The sequence below is a fragment of the Stegodyphus dumicola genome, chromosome X1, assembly GCF_044657685.1.
Source record: "Stegodyphus dumicola isolate Sdum_Otavi_A_Nest chromosome X1, ASM4465768v1".
Classification (NCBI taxonomy): Eukaryota; Metazoa; Arthropoda; class Arachnida; order Araneae; family Eresidae; genus Stegodyphus; species Stegodyphus dumicola.
Window position 1 is genome coordinate 126,462,849 of NC_140780.1, and position 16,567 is coordinate 126,479,415.

General features: G+C 33.5%; 1 protein-coding gene across 3 annotated transcripts in view; it reads right to left on the reverse strand.

Annotated features, from left to right (window-relative positions):
- The window catches only part of LOC118183859 (zinc finger SWIM domain-containing protein 3-like), a 38,503-nt gene extending 26,390 nt beyond the window's left edge, over nucleotides 1-12,113 (reverse strand). Inside the window, exons 1-2 of one of the 3 annotated variants that reach the window (XM_035353466.2) lie at nucleotides 10,379-12,110; nucleotides 1,801-2,057 (exon numbers count right to left, since the gene is read on the reverse strand). In XM_035353466.2, the coding sequence (XP_035209357.1) occupies nucleotides 1,801-2,057; nucleotides 10,379-11,972 (1,851 nt within the window). In that variant the 5' untranslated portion in view covers nucleotides 11,973-12,110. Of the gene's footprint in view, nucleotides 1-1,800; nucleotides 2,058-10,378 lie in introns of all 3 variants that reach the window. The other 2 variants (XM_035353465.2, XM_085806947.1) reach the window with 2 other exon arrangements.
- Nucleotides 12,114-16,567: the final 4,454 nt, after the last annotated feature.

The window sequence follows — 16,567 nt, forward strand, 5'->3', positions numbered from 1 at the left end:
TGCCATATGCAGTGACAGAGCTTGGGCTTTAACAGGAAAATATCCCAGTGTTATTTCTCAAATAAAGAAAGTCACACCTGAAACTAAATTTACTCACTGCTCCATTCACCATGAAGCTTTAGTATACAAAACAATCCCTGAAAAACGTAAAACTGTTTTGAATCAAACTGTGAAAATTGTTAATTTTATTAAAAGCCAAGCTTTAAATTTAAGAATATTTATGATTTTGTGCCAAGAGATAGGCAGTGGACATGAAATGCTTTTGTACATTCCAGAGTAAGGTGGCTATCCAAAGTTTTACATCGTCTTTTTGAACTTCGATGAGAAATTCAAATTTTCCTCTGTGATTCAAAATTTGAACTGCAAAAATATTTATTTAGGGAATTATGGTTGGCACATTTAGCATATTTAGCTGATATTTTTGTAAGTCAAATGAATTAAATTTAGGATTACAAGGACAAAGTGTTAATCTGTTTACCATTAGAGATCAAATAAGTGCAATGATAAAAAAAAACTTGAGCTAATAATCCAAGAATTGAATAATAATATTTTGAGCTTTTTACCACTTTTAGAAAGTTTTCTAACCAAAAATAATTTGAAAACAAAAGCATCTGACATTAAAAATCATTGTTTTTCATTGATAAAAAAATTCAACATGTATTTTCCCAGGGATTATAAAAAAGAAAATTGGGTTAGAAATCCATTTTGTTCAAATGTACTTGAAATTTTATCTTGTGAAGAAAAAGAACAATTGATAGAAATTTCCTGCAATTGAACTCTAACTATAGTTTTCAAAAATTACACACTTGTTAACTTTTGGCTGAACTGAAAAAAAGAATTTAAAGGCATTTCAAATAAAGCTATTAAACATTTATTGTTTTTTTTTTTTTTTTTTTTTTTTTTTTTTTTTGCACAACTTATTTGTGTGAACAAGGATTTTCTTCCATGTTATATTTCAAAAATGAAGGTCTTCAAAACTTGAACTCTCAATATTTGTGATATATATGTGTGTGTATGTGTGTACCCCTATTGTGGTATTTTTCTGTTAACAGGGTGCCACTTGCCAGATGTGAAGGCCTGTTTATACCACATCATGAACAGCTGTGAAATGCATGAGTGATCTCTCTTAAACAGGCCCAAATTTTATACTAAATTATAGAATTAATGAATTATACCTTAAATTCTGATAACTGAAAAGTTAACCAATTTTTAATCTAATATTTTTATGTGTGCATATTTAATACAAATGGCAAATAAATTGTGCAAATGGCAAAATATGTTTTTTAAAATAATTTATGAGAAATCAAAAAATAATTATTGTAAAACATAGCAATGGTACTAAAGTTTTATAATTTTTGTTTAGATGATATGCATAAGTCAAAAGGTTGAGAATCGCTGGTATATAATAAATAATTAAAAGATCAGATTATAAATTATATGCAAGCTACTGATCAGAGTGGAAAAAAATCAGTGACAATGTTTTTAAATAATATTAAATTCCCATTTCCTAAATATTTCACAAAATTGGTTATTCTATACACTTTTATGTAATTTTCAATTTATAGTTTAGGGAAAAAGTATGAAAGACACCACAGAATTTAAATTTTGGCCAACTTTGGAACATAATTTATCAAAAGTACTTATTTCAGTTAGTCTCTTTTGGGGGACCAAAAGGTAAAATAATATGAAATGCTGAAAATGCAATACAAGTAATAAAATACAGATCTGAAATAAAATTTTTCTTAGCAGTTTTATTCTTCAATTCCCCCCTTTTAATATACAATAAAAGAAAGAACATACCATAATATTGGGACAAGTCCACACAGCTCCATCTGTGAGGCGTGAAATATTTTTGCTTCTCATTTCTGAGCCACATGAAGGACACACCATAGTAGCAGGAATAAGATTTTTCTCTCTAAGCCAGTCTATACAACTTTCTTTTGTATTACAAATAATTCTACAAAGGTACACATAATTTATATGCTTTCCACTCAATATTCTACTCTTGAAATTCCATTTTCCTTGTTTTAAAGTTAGTTCAATACTTAAAGCGCCACCTAAAGTATAAAATATTTTTTTTAAAAAAAGTTAGATTTGAAAATATCAGTATTAAAATATATGCTAATAAGTTACTAAAAATGTTTTTAATTAACTTACTAGCACAATTTTTATGAACACCTTTGCATAAATTTCCTCAGAATTGTGCAAATAGTACTTAAATGTACAGGGTCTCACCAGACTTCCCTCCCTTAAATATGCTCTTGCATTTCACCGCACAAGTAACTAGTATATTTCAAATGGTGTTAAATCTGCACAGTTAAATAATATGCTGATTCACAGAAGTTAGTATGCCATATAATTATAAATGACAAGCTGATAATACTTTCTTGAACTAAGCATTAAAGTAATTTTCATGCACATAAGGAAAGAAAATAATCCCTATATTTTGAAAAATCTCTCACCCTCACTACTTTCAATAAATATGGGATTTGCATTTTTTTTTTTTTTTTTTTTTCCTTTCTTTGGTTGGGAGTCAGCATTTTTAAGTAATTTTTAACAAGGTAAATAAGAAAAATTTACTTTTTCTATGCAATAATATGCTATTTTATTTTTTAAAATACACTATAATTGTAAAATATATAACATGTAAAATATATTTTCTATGTAATAATATGGTATTTTATTTTTTTAGAAACACTATAATCGTTTTTAACCAATTATTGTTCCTCTACTGCAGGGCTTCTTAAACTTTTTTCAGTCGCGACCCCCCTTTTATTATCGAGATTTTTTTTTTTTTTTTTTTTTTTTTTTTTTACAGCCACAGGGCACGAATATCATTCACGAAAATTTTGTGGGACCTCATAAGCATTGCACAAATCCAACACACGCATGAGCGAAACTGTAAATTTTTTAACTTGTAGTACAATATACTATTGCAGTTTTAGGTCATCAACTTTAATTTCTAATTTTAAGACATAGAGCAATGTGAAAAATTTAAATAAGTAACAGATGAAATGACAGCGCCACGTGCAAAGCAAGTAAAATGAACTTTTATATTATAAAAAGAATGCGTCAAAATGTTTTCGCTTTTTCTTGTCTGTATTGTCTTATCTTTATCTATTTTCAGATACATTATGTGAAAATATTTGGTAATTGCAAAATTATTACAATATAATAAGTTAAAGAAATATCAAAACTGTAAGATTTTTGGCAACCCAAAGTTTAAAAAACTCTGCTCTACTGTAAGACACTTCACATCCAGAGGCAACTTCATGTAGCATTCTATTGACAATGAAGGTCTTCAAAACTTGAACGCTCAATATTTGTGATATATATATGTGTGTGTGTACCCCTATTGTGGTATTTTTCTGTTAACAGGGTGCCATTTGCCAGATGTGAAGGCCTATTTATATCACATCATGAACAGCTGTGAAATGTTTAATGTGTGCATTGGCAAGGCTGATAGGAAAAACAGTTCTTCCCATGTACAGAGCAATCTGTTTTTGCTTAAAAAATACTAGAATTGCACAAATTCGGCATTGCACACATTAAACACTATATATTATGATATATTACTTTTATTAGAAGTTCAGTATTTTTCATTACATATTGTTAAGGTTACCATTTAGTTAGATGTCATGCTAATGTTTATGTTTGTACTAAGTGGCACTCTGTTCACAGTAAAATATTACATATATACATGTAATACTTTTCTGATATATATATGTGATACACACACATAGTACAAAGTTCAAGAATCATCACAAGTTCATAGATTCCAAAAATGTCCATATTTTAGATCATTGGTTTAATAAGATGACGACATTGGGGCTTCACTTATTGTTCAAGTCAGATAAATTCAGCCACCCAAGGGCTGAAAGAGTGATCCTGGCCAATATGAAGATAATGTCAATAATTAATTGTCATTGGACAACCTGTAATTCCCTATGCACGAGGCATTTGCATGTGGCATGCAGGAATCTCTAAACTAAACTCAGTGGCGCAAACAGCCCTAATAGGCCAAGGCCTGCAGTGCCCCAAAATCTGTTTTCTTCACCATGGGCCCCGGGTGCATCAGCATATGCTCTGAACAAGTGGTCAGCTTGTCGCAGGAGCCCCAGTGTTTAGTCCCCAAGCAAACTTGGTACTTATTTTATCGACACAAGGGATATGCAGGAATCTCACTCAGGAGAAAAATTGCATTTACAGGTATTGCATTTTATCTGTTTCCTTTTGTGGGAAAAATATACTTCAGGGTACTCCTTAGTGAAAATGGCTGATTTTTTTGGTGCTATTCCTGTATACGTACAATGCCCTCCCAAGTAAAATGACGTCCAAACATAACGTAATAAAACATAATTAAAACATAAAAAATTATGCCCTCAATAAACTGCATTTTAAATCAAAAAAAAACATAAGAATGGACCAAATGTAAGCAAATCAGTATATTAGGCTAAAGTGCATTTTTTTTTCAAAAAGTTTACCCAAAATTCAAAACCCGTATATAAGTCAAAATGAAAAAATAATCCTGCAGTGTTCAAACATGTTCTGATAAAGGCGAAAATGTTGCCAAGCAGGTGAAAGAGGTGGTATATTATCCAATCAAATCACTATAGATTTATGGTATCTTCTGTGCCACTTTTTATTTTTAATTTTATTTTTATTTTTTTTTTTTTTTTTTTTTTTTTTTTTTTTTGGTCCGAAGCATAAGCAGGAAGGGAATTTCTTATGCAGCAAATTTCAAACTACCAATAATTACATTCGCTGAGAATTCTAACAGTATGGCTGCACAGCATTTCTTCTAAGTAAAAAACAAGTTTGAAAGTGGAGCACAAAATGCCCTGAATTAGTGGAGATGCCAAAATCCAAAAAGGCAGCATGTGATTATTTTCCATTACCAGGCACAAATTTCAGCAACATCAAATTTTTTATTTTAACAAGATGACAAACCAGAAATATAAAAAATTTCAAAAATAAAACAACTCATTTTCACAAAATGATAAATTCATTTCATTAAAACAAATTGGTTTTCATAAACTTAATATAAAGATAGAAATATAAACTAAATATAGCACTAAACTAAAGCACTATATTTAGCAATTTATTACTTGCCCCTGGTTAATGGTAAAGTACTTTTTTGCAAGATAAGCATTTCCGCATATAAACCGATCCATGTAATTTAGCTTTAGAAAAAATTCCAAAAATTCTCACCTTATGCAAGGGAATATACACCATATAAAATGCTGGCCATCCAAAATGCAGCATCATGAAGCATCCAAACAGCATGAAACTTGCATCATGCATATACCATAATGAAATAATAATCATGCATATACCATAATGATATGTGGGTGTACTGAAAGGTACACCCACATAACATAGGTGATTGCAGCGCTCCTTACAATATGTACATGAAAGGAGGAAATATTGTCATTTTGAATAACATGAATTGGTCTCTCATGAGATTTTTTTCGTGTGTGCAGCTTCAGTATGCCTCATAGAAAAATACAAGCATCATGCGAGCTAGTTTCTGAGTTCAACCAAGCCAGAATCCTTGCATACAGAGATTGTGGATCACCCTTCCAGTAAATGCACCATCAAGCAAACATAGCCAAGAGAGAGTCATGCGAATACGGAATCAGTGGATGCAGGAATAAACGACTGACAGTCGGGAGCAGCTGCAACCATCTTGTTGCACCATTCCACAGGAAGACAGGCAGTGCTTAAATTGCGCCGGAGCCCACAGGTACTTCTCAATTTTTAAGATAAATTACAATTTTAGCCGGAGTGCACCGGAGCCCTAAATAAGATGAGCTCCGGTACTTCTTTTTATCGAACTGAACCACAATTTAAAGGGAAAAAAACTTAGAATTCTTAACGTTTTAGTTTAACAATAAGCAGACCTTGCAATACTCTATTTTCCTAGAAATACGAACTCATGAGAACATGAAACGTTCAAATAAAGTCCCCTCACTCACATGCGGAAACCTTTCCTTTTAAGAAGGGCAATAAATTTGGGAGAGTTTGTTTAGGAACGCGTAAATTTCTCGCACTGCCATCATATCTAGTGTATTGTTATCAATGCTTACAGTTAGTTATCCTCACAGGAAGGAAAATTTTTATTCTTAAATGTGCGTTAAGTGACAGCAAGTACATTAAGAGTGAAATACTGAGATATACTGCTAAGGCACGTCCTATACATCGTCTTCCCATAGTATCCACTAATGGGGGGGAGCATAACCAGCAACTTTACATTCATCCTCAGGAGTCAGATTCAGGACTTATTTTACCCTTGAGACACATCTGCCTGATGGCTATAATTATATCAGCAGAGAGCCGAGGTCAAAGAGAACGTTCTCTCTCACCAAGATTCCCCTCATTTTTTGTTTCCACCCACTCATTCGCTCATTCTGTTTCGCCCTGGAAATTTCATCAGCTCTAGTAATTTTTGTGATGATAAAAGAACTCCCCCCCCCCTACGATCAGAGCTTAAATTGGGCTGGAGCCCACCAGATATCGCCTCCGGTGCTTCTTAGTTTTTGTAATAAATCACAATTCTAGCCGGAACCCTGAATAAGAAGTTCTGCAGCATTTCTTTCATGTAATTAAATAAAAATTTCAGTAGAAATTTTATCTCGAAAATTTTATTTTAACAATTATATTAAAAATCGCTTATTAAATTTCAATTTATCTCTTTACATTTTATTTAATTTTAATTACTTCAATCTTAAATTATTTCAATACATAATAATTAATTATCTAATAATTGTCAATTAAATTATAATTAATTATATAATAAATGATTAAATAACAATTTATAAACATTAATTAAATATCTATTAATTAATTTGATAATAATTAACTATTTAATTTTAAAATTATTAATGAGTTTAATAGTCATTTTATTTATTTATTTACTCTAGTTCCTCTCTGTTGACGGTCTTCCATAGGGCTCCGGCACTTCTAATCTGAGAAATTAAGCCCTGAAGACAGGTATATTGTGCATATGACACTGATGAAGCATACAGCCACATCTGCAATCATATCACAATGCATACAGGTCTGCTAAGCATCCACTGCTTCGCTTACCTTTAACTTCAAACCACAAGTGTTTGCATTTGCAATGGTGCACTGAATAGCAAAGATGGACATTCAAATGGCATGACGTGTTTTTTAATGATCATGCTTCTGCCTGCACTACCACGATGGTTGGATTAGAGTTTGGAGATAATGTGGAGACGGGCTGTTCGACTGTTATGCATCATGATACTGGCCCTGCACCAGGTATTATAGTGTGAGGTAGTACTGGATGCCTTCTCGCACCCCCTTAGTATGCATTTATTGGTACACTTACCAGCCAACTCTGAGGTTTTGCATCCTGTTCTTTCTTACCTTCAGAACTTGTCAACACCTACATTTCAACAGGATAATGCATGACCACAAATTGCATGTAACATTTACACTTTCTTCTTAGCCCACCATAATGACACTGATACCCTGACCTGCTCATTCTCCAGAACTATCGCTCATCAAACATGTCTGGTCAACGATTAGTGAATGCCTAACCCAGAGTACCACAACTGCAGCAATACCAGATGAGCTTTGGCTACATGTGGACGTAGCATGGGCTGCCATTCCCTAACAAAACAGCCAAAGCATCTTTCAATCAATTCCATGGCATATAGCAGCAATTATTGAAAAACGTGGAGCAACACTCATTACTGATTTTCTCATCATCTTCAACTCAAAGAAGGCTGTATTTCAAATCAATTAGTATTTATACTATATGTAATCGCTGAAAAAAATTGGCTTATATCTGTTGCGGTGTATCGAGATTACAGGACTTAATCGTAATCAAATGCAGAACTGACGCATGCCAAGTAAGTGGAACCAGGAATAAGTCTATGAAAATCGGTCGTGGAGGTGTGCACGTTTATGTACACAGAGGATGTTTTGGTAAATTCCTAGGAGAGCCCACAGCCTTGGCGACAAACTGAGAAAGTGCTTCGCACGTTTCTCAAAGCCAACTTGAAAATAACAAGTCAAAGAATTGCACAAACTCAGTATCCATGTACACATCAACCTATTTTCACTTGAAAAAAAGGGGGAAAGTGCAGAATCGCCCACTGCTTGGCCCATTTTTAAGAATTGCACATACTCTGTATCCATAGTCAAAGAAAATTGACAAAAATCCAATTCTTCTTACTCTTGTAAAAAGCGCCAAACAAACGACAATCAAATAAGAGGGCGATTCTGCACTTTAGCAAAAAAAAAAATCGGAGAATTGCACAACTCCCTTGACTTTATCCATGTACACACTGATATGTGCCATAACCAAAATCATTCGCGCCAAGGGCTCTGCTAGGATCCAACCGATGTTTTTTGTATAAATAAAGTGTCTTTTAAAATTAATATATGATGATGGCACAGCATCTCTTGTCTAGATATCTCAGTAAAATCCTAGTATACGGTGCAGCCTTGGCGCGATTTTGAAAATTATCGCTAACACCAAAAATGATCCAAGGAACGTCTATATATATACTGTACTCTATATACTATGTGTGTGTATATACACTATATATATAGTATATACTATGTATAACCATATATATTCTTTGAATGACCTGTGTACTACTCATCGTATATGTCACGTTTTTACTGCTCGTCATAAAGTCGCCAAAAGTAGCCAAATCCCGTGTGCACGGGATACTAGGATTAAACCGATATCTCTAGTCCTTCATGTTGCATTGTGGATGGCCAGCAGTATATGTATATATATATATAATGTTACACACACATATACATACACATAATAATAATACATACTGCAGTTTTTAAGGTTTGGTTTATTTGATTAGGGCAAAGCACTTGACAGCTATCTCCCTAAGAGAAGGGATGCCTTTGTGAAGGACTTTCTAAAAGAAACTAGCTGCTTTCATTACACATGGAGAAAATGCCCATGTAGCCAGGCCGTTTGCGGGATTCAAACCTCAGACCAAATACCAGAGTTCGACAACTTTACCACTCGGCCTCTAGTTGGCACAGTTTATAAAGAAAAGACACTTAAGCAATTTACAAATTCAATGTGCATAAAATTAAAGGTTATATGTTTATTATGTTATTATATGTTTATTATGTATTATGTTTATTGAATGCATTAGTTATGTAACTTGGAGGGGCTACTGTATATTTAAATTAAATTTTATACTCATCCTAAAAAATAAAATAAAAAAGTTTGATACCTGTATGACAAAAGTTGACTGAGATACTAAATTTTAAAGTTTGAGGTCATGTTTATGTATTATACACAAACTGATGAATAACATATTTCAATTTGTACGTAACTAAAAATGAAATCTTAGTTCAGAAAAAGATTTCTGATTTTAATAGATTAAATGTGATGCAGACTCTCATGAAACAATTTTTTTCAAAAGGGTGCTCTTATTCACAGAAACTTACAGAACTCTTGCTGTAGAAAAACAGTTATAGGCTTCAGAATTTGCATACAGCCAGTTCAAAATATTATTTGGATAAATTTAAAGCGAAGACTATTTTCAGTCTAATGAATTCCATCCCCAAATGACTATTTAATTATAATCCTAAAGTAATAAAATTAATTTGGCAACATAACTGTTGCCTAGTGAATTTTTTTAGATTAGGTGAATAATCAGAAAGCACCTTTTTTTAAGAAAGCACGACAGAAAATAATATCTGTAAATAAAACAGCAGGCAAAAGAGAAAACTTTAACAGTAAAGTTTATGTGGAAAGTTATGCCAAAACAGAAAGAAACTCCTAAATCAAGAAAATATCAGTGTGCCATTTATATTTAATAAACTGTTAATATAACTAAAACATGAAATTAGAACTAGACTGTACCATATGCCATGCATTTAATCTAAATATGCAGATATCAAATATTTTTCAACAAATGCCTATAAACTCCTAATATTGGTTACTTTAAACCCCAATTTAGGATCACTATTGGGTACAGGGGTGTAGCTAGAGGGGGCAAGGGGGGGACATCTGCCCCCAGGCACAGAATCCAAGGGGCGCCAAATCGATGTTACGACATTTTAGAATTAAATGTTTTCTATCCTTGGCAAGCAGTAGGGGGCACGAAATCTTCAGTTGCCCCAGGGCGCTAAAAACCCTAGATATGACTCTGGTTGGGTAATACTGTTTATTTTTCATATGTTCAACGAATTAATACAGAAGATAAAAAATGAAATTATTGTTAGATTCTAACATATTTACAGAAGTTTATAAGCATAGCTTAAGAATTTTAAATAAAATAAGTGATGTTAAACTTATATGATTGGGAAGAAAAAGGAAAAAGAGAGAGAAAGATCAAAATCAAGGATACAAAAATCAACTTACATTCAGGAATTATACTGTGACTTTCCAGTGATACATTATGATCACTTGAGGAACTAATGCTTTCTGATTTACAAGATTCAAGTGACTGTTTTGCTTTATCAGAAGTAATTGTAGATAAATCAGAGGGATTTTGATTTGGAGTATTCTTTTCTATTCCTACAAATTCAAGATATACATCTTTATCATTTTTCCATAAAAGTACCAATTGCTTAAGTAACTGAAAATGTGATTCAAATACGGACTGCGATGTTTCAAGAATTAATGACATTGTATTTTCAAGCAAATCAGAGACAAAAGTGCGTTTTGCACCTGAATCACAAGGTAAACTGTAGTCATTTTGGTTAAAATAGTCATGAACAGAACTTATACTGTTTTGATAATATTTCATATTCCATGAAAAGTCACATAATCCTTCCTCAAATAAGAATAAAGAAAGCATTTTTCTTACGGCAAATATATGACGACAAGGCAGAAATGTTAGTAAAAAAAACTGACATGAACAGACTGATGCAGAAGCACTTACAGAAGAACCAAAATTATCGAAGAAATAGCTCTCTGATAGAATACTACAATCCACATTAATTTCATACGAGAGATCTAGTTGATTAATAACAAATTTAGAAGCAAAAGGAGTAAGTACTCGAGAAATCTGATACTCAGGAGAAAATCGAGAATATAATACAGGGTTAGAAAACGTCAACACTGAAGACTTTTCCTTTCTTTTCAATAACAAGATGAGAAACAATTTCTTTAAGAAATCCATTATGTTACTGTCTGCCATGTAAACAGGTTTTATATTACTATCGAGATATTCTAAATAGGAAGTAAAGGCATAAAATATATCTTCATGATAATAATCAAGGCCAGTTCTCCATTGATACTGAATTGGTAACCAAAATTCTTGAAAGTAGGAAACAAGTGAACTATGTAGCAGAAGAAACTGCTGGTAATATACTTCATATTCAGCCTGAGTATGAGCCAGGTACATGCTTCTAAATAAATCTAAAGTAAACTTTTTCTGTTCACTTGACAGATTATCAACAATTCTCCCATTCTCTATACCATTCTTAAATGAACGAAAAGCATGGTATGAACATATTATAACAAACGGATTCGGAAAACTATTCCTTATTATATCCCTTGCTTTAATTTCTGGATCTGCTAAAATGATTTTTGTGCGTCTCCAGTTTGGATTGTGCCTTTTAAATGTATTCAATAACCACATCAGTGAATCAGCATCATCAGTAAATAGCAAACCCACAGAAATTGTATAAATACAGCCATTCGGATCCTCACATAGAAATAAATACAGAAATATACTACCATCCAATATTCTATGGCTAACGTCTAAACATATACGATCGGGATAAAAGTTAAACACATCTTTCATATAAGAATCCTGCAGATAAATGCATTTTGGAGAATTATTTTGATCCAACTGAAACTCGGATATTACACCAAATTTTGATTTTAAGTGTGCAATAAAAGAATGAAAATTCAATTTTGTTCTAGAGGTATCGTCTGGAATTCTTTTCGTTTTTTCATGTGCACTGAATAAGAAATTTTTACTAACGATATTTCCACTAGCAAGCATATTAACAGCAGAGTTTTAAGATAAAATGTTTGCAAATTCAAGCGACACATGCCTTCAAAACATTTTCGTGCCACAAAAGATTAAAAGATGCGCAGAAAAGTTTCAACCAATAGAAATGCAACATTAAAATTTCTTCCGCTATTTGTTAAAAGCGCAAAAAGAAAACTTGAGAAATAATTTGTTCCCCGAATAATAATAATAAAGTCTCCCAATCAATTTTATTTTCAAAATACATTAAATGTTAATGCATAAATAATAATAATAATAACGTATCCTAATAAATCTTGTTTTTAAATATATTAACATTTGCATTTTTACACATATTAAAATTATTTCAGTAATTTATTGCGTAGTATTTGTGCTAAATTATTATTGAAATATATTCCGCAAAAGATAAATTCATGTGTCTTGCAGACAGCAAACTCTGTACGATAGGTATTTGCAATGAAATTTATAGTAAATGTTCGACTACAAGTGAATGATTTTCCGAATCTAGAAATATATAAATATTGAGAAAAGCGGTAACATAAGCATGAATGTAAATTTTCTGTTCTTGACATTAATAAGAAAAGTTTGCTTTTATTCAAAAGAAAATATGTAAACGTTATATCTTTTGTAGTAGGATGCCGGATAATGTCACTTATTATGACATTCTCTTTTCTGTTGGAGGGGTTTGCACAATTATGTATAGACAAACGCGGAATGTGTACAGAAAATTGTACCTAGCTACTAAGAACATATAGTGAATTAGAGTTTTGGAAAGCTGTGTGCTTTCTTTTATTCTGCATCTGGGGAAGATTATGAGTAAAACAAAATGAGTACTGTGGACAAAATATGCCGAAAATATTAAGTCATGTGGCCACCATCAATCGACGAAGAAGGTGAGTTTCTGAGAGAAGACTGTATTTTATTCTCGAGTGTCAAGATGTAGGAACACCTTTTTACTCGGCGAATATACGAATTTGCGAATTTGGAATGAACTAAGGGGCGTTGATAATCTCTATAAGTGCTTTGTTTTGAAGAAATTGGATGTGTTAAAGGGGGGTTTAGGCAGCGTGGCTCCAGACAGAACTAGCATTGAGTAATACTGGTCGAAGTATAGATTAATATATGAGTTTATTTGAGTGGGCATCTCATCAAAGCAACATATATTAGACTAAAGACTATGATTTAACTGGAAAAGCATTAGGACTTTTGTTCTGAATTCTCTAAATCTTTTTGCATTTTCATTTAGTATGTATTCAAATTTCATATAATTTGCAAAGAAATGGACTTGCCTAGACAAAACGGGAATAGGACTTTGTTGTTCCTTACTTCAACCTATATTATTACTTGCAACGCATTTTTATTATTTTAGTGCTAGCGCATTTATACTTGGCAAATAATTTTCCAGTCCTCATCGCAAGAATACAATTTCTTGATATATAATCTACTTTATCTATGTTTATTAAGTTTCAACTTTATTTCGCATTTCTCATATAGCAAATAACATTTTCATGTTTGTTTAACTTAGATACTAATCTAATTTGCGCAAAAGCGCTTAATCTTCTATTTCTGGTTAAAGACCTCTGAGCACGGCGTTAACTAGAGCCTCAAGAACCACCAGCGATGTCCGATGTCGTTGAGTGACCATATGACTTCTTCTGTAAAGAAGTGGGCGCATAGTTCAAAACGAGATGTTAACGTTTTGCATAGTTTCCCTGATATGTTTCTGAAAAGTCATTTTTTTTATCTAGAATGACACCTTGATGTTTAACTTCGTCAACGCAGTCAATTTCTTCATCAAACAGAACTAGTCTTGGTGGCGTGAAATTTGTTGGACCTTTACGAAAAATTGTTACTTTTGATTTTTCAGTATTAACTGCAATCCTCCAAAGAGTGAGCTAATTTTCTAGAAGGTGAGCTAATGTTGAAGAAGGAGCCGGACAACTGCAACTGATGAAGCTTGGGTCGTAATAGCTGTATCATCTGAGAAAAGAGCTATGGTAATTTGTAGGTCTTTAAAAATATCGTATATGTAAATGTTATACAACTATGGCGAAAGTACTGACCCCTGGGGCACTCCAACAAAGATATTTCTCGTGGTAGAAACAGTATTGTTAATTTTCACTACAAAGCTTTTGTCTTTAAGATAAGAAGCAATAAAAGTCTAATGCCATGATCTGAAGTTTGTAAATAAGTCCCTAGTGACCTACCCTATCAAAAGCTTTCGAAATGTCAATGATTATGCCTTGTAAAGAATTTAGAATTGAAACAGCCAGTAATATAGTTGATGACACGAAGCAGCTGATGATTTGACGGAAGCCAAACTGTTCTTCTGGAATGGAAGTGCTCTGTGGAATAATTTGATCTAGTAGATATATACAATAATATTTTCAACTATTTTAGAAAATTGACTGAGAAGGCTTATAGGAAGGTAGTTTTGTGGAAACGTGGAATTTTGAGGAGGTTTTGGGAAGACGACGATGACGGCTTGTTTCCATATATTAGGAAAATATGAAAACTTGATAATAGAGTTGATTATCTTAGCAAACTTGCTATAGTATTGATAGGAATATGTTTCAGCACTTTGGTTAAGATACCATCAACACCCAGACTTTCAGACTTTTTTTGGGTTTTAAGAAGCTGATATAATTGGCACCAATTTAGGCGTGGCGAGGAATGTAAAATTCAAAGGTATTAACAATATATTTAACTTTGGAGATATGATTGCTGTCGTAAGGAGTAGTTGTGGAAGTAAACGTTTCTTCTAGTATTTTAGCAAAGATGTTGGGCTTATCTTCGCCTGAATAAAGAATACCGTTGTTGTGTCTAGCGATGTGGGTTCAGTGAAGTGCATGACGCAACCAAAACAGACTAGTTCACGGCACAAACATTTATTTCTAACTTACTCATAAGACAGCAGCGATGCGCTATTTGCGCAGTTACATTACATTCTACTCTACTCTCACTCACAGAGGTTCTCGGGTATAAGAGTACTGATACTCTCGAAATCAGATGCTACATCCCTCCCCAGTTATTTAGAGATTTAATCTCTGAGGAGCTTTGCGGATGCGCGAAGATCGTCTAAGTCCTGGCTGAGGTTGCTGCAACTCTTTATCAGGATCCACTGGAAGGACTGGATCAGTTTTCCTTGGAACTGGCGATGTTTCAAGTCCGGCTAAAGTTTGCAAAGCTTCACTTCTTTGTTCGATGTCCTTGTCCGGAGCCTGTGGCTTCACGTTGCCATCTGAAGTAGCAGCCATACGAGGTTCATAGATTACCGCTGCAGACGGAACCTCGCTCCCTACCGAACTGATCTGATCGACGTGCCGGCGCAGTCAAGTTCCTGGAACGTCAATAGTATAATGCAGCGCTCCATCCTTGTTTGTCACTCTGCCAATTTTCCATCGGGAATTTGCCGATCTATAATCCCGAATGGCAACCTTTTCTCCGATCTCAAAATTTCTATCTTTGAAATCATACGTATTCCTTCGGATGCGTTTTTCCACTCTTCATTTAAGAGTTGGAACAACTAAATCAATTCCAGTTCTAATTTCTCTTTTTAAGAATAACATTGCTGGACTTAACAAGGTTGTCATGTTCGGTGCCTTTCTATAATTCATGAGGAATATGGCAAGTTTTTGCTTAATATTTCCTGGATAGCCTTGCATTGCACGTAATGCTTGTTTAACGGTGTAAACATACCGCTCTGCTTGCCCGTTACTTGCCCTTTTAAATGGAGCACACGTTTTGTGTTTAATTCCATTATTCCTTATAAAAGTTTCAAATTCCCCCGATGTGAACTGAGGACCATTGTCACTCACTACTACTAAAGGCATTCCGTATCTTGCAAAACAGTCTCTCAAACATTCAATTGTCTGAAAGGAATTTGTTGACTTTAAGGTATACACTTCTAGCCATTTAGAATGTGCGTCAATGATAATCAAGAACATTCGTTCAAAAATAGGGCATGCAAAATCTACGTGAATGCGTTCCCAAGGCGCACTTGGATATTCCCAGTGATGGACCATTGCCCTTACTGGATCTTATTTGAACTTAATACAATCGACACAGTTCCTAGAAACTTCTTCAATATCATGATCAATTCCCTTCCAAAAGATGTAGGATCTGGCGATTGCCTTCATTTTAACGATTCCTAAATGTCCTTTGTGTAACTCTTCGAGAATTTTAACTCGGAGGTTTTTCGGAACAACTACCCTCTGACCACTCATTATACAGTCATCTTGTAAGGTGTACTCTGCTTCCCTACCTTCCAAACTTTCTCCAGATTTTAATTTCATATAAAGACTATTTAATTCTTCATCAGCTCGCGTTTCCCGAGCTATCTCCCTAGCTGTTACAGGAAGAGTTTCAATTTGGGAGAGTTGGAATATTTCAACATCATCCTTAATGCTTAAATCTTCGGACTTAAGAGGTAGGCGCGACAGGTAGTCAGCATTACCGTGTTCCTTGGTATTTCGATACACAATATCAAACTGATATACTTGCAATATCAGTGTATAATGTAAGAGTCGGATGGCTGTGAGGATAGGAAGTCCTCTTTTCGATTTGAAAGTAGCCACTAAAGGTTTATGATGTGTCACCAAAAAAAA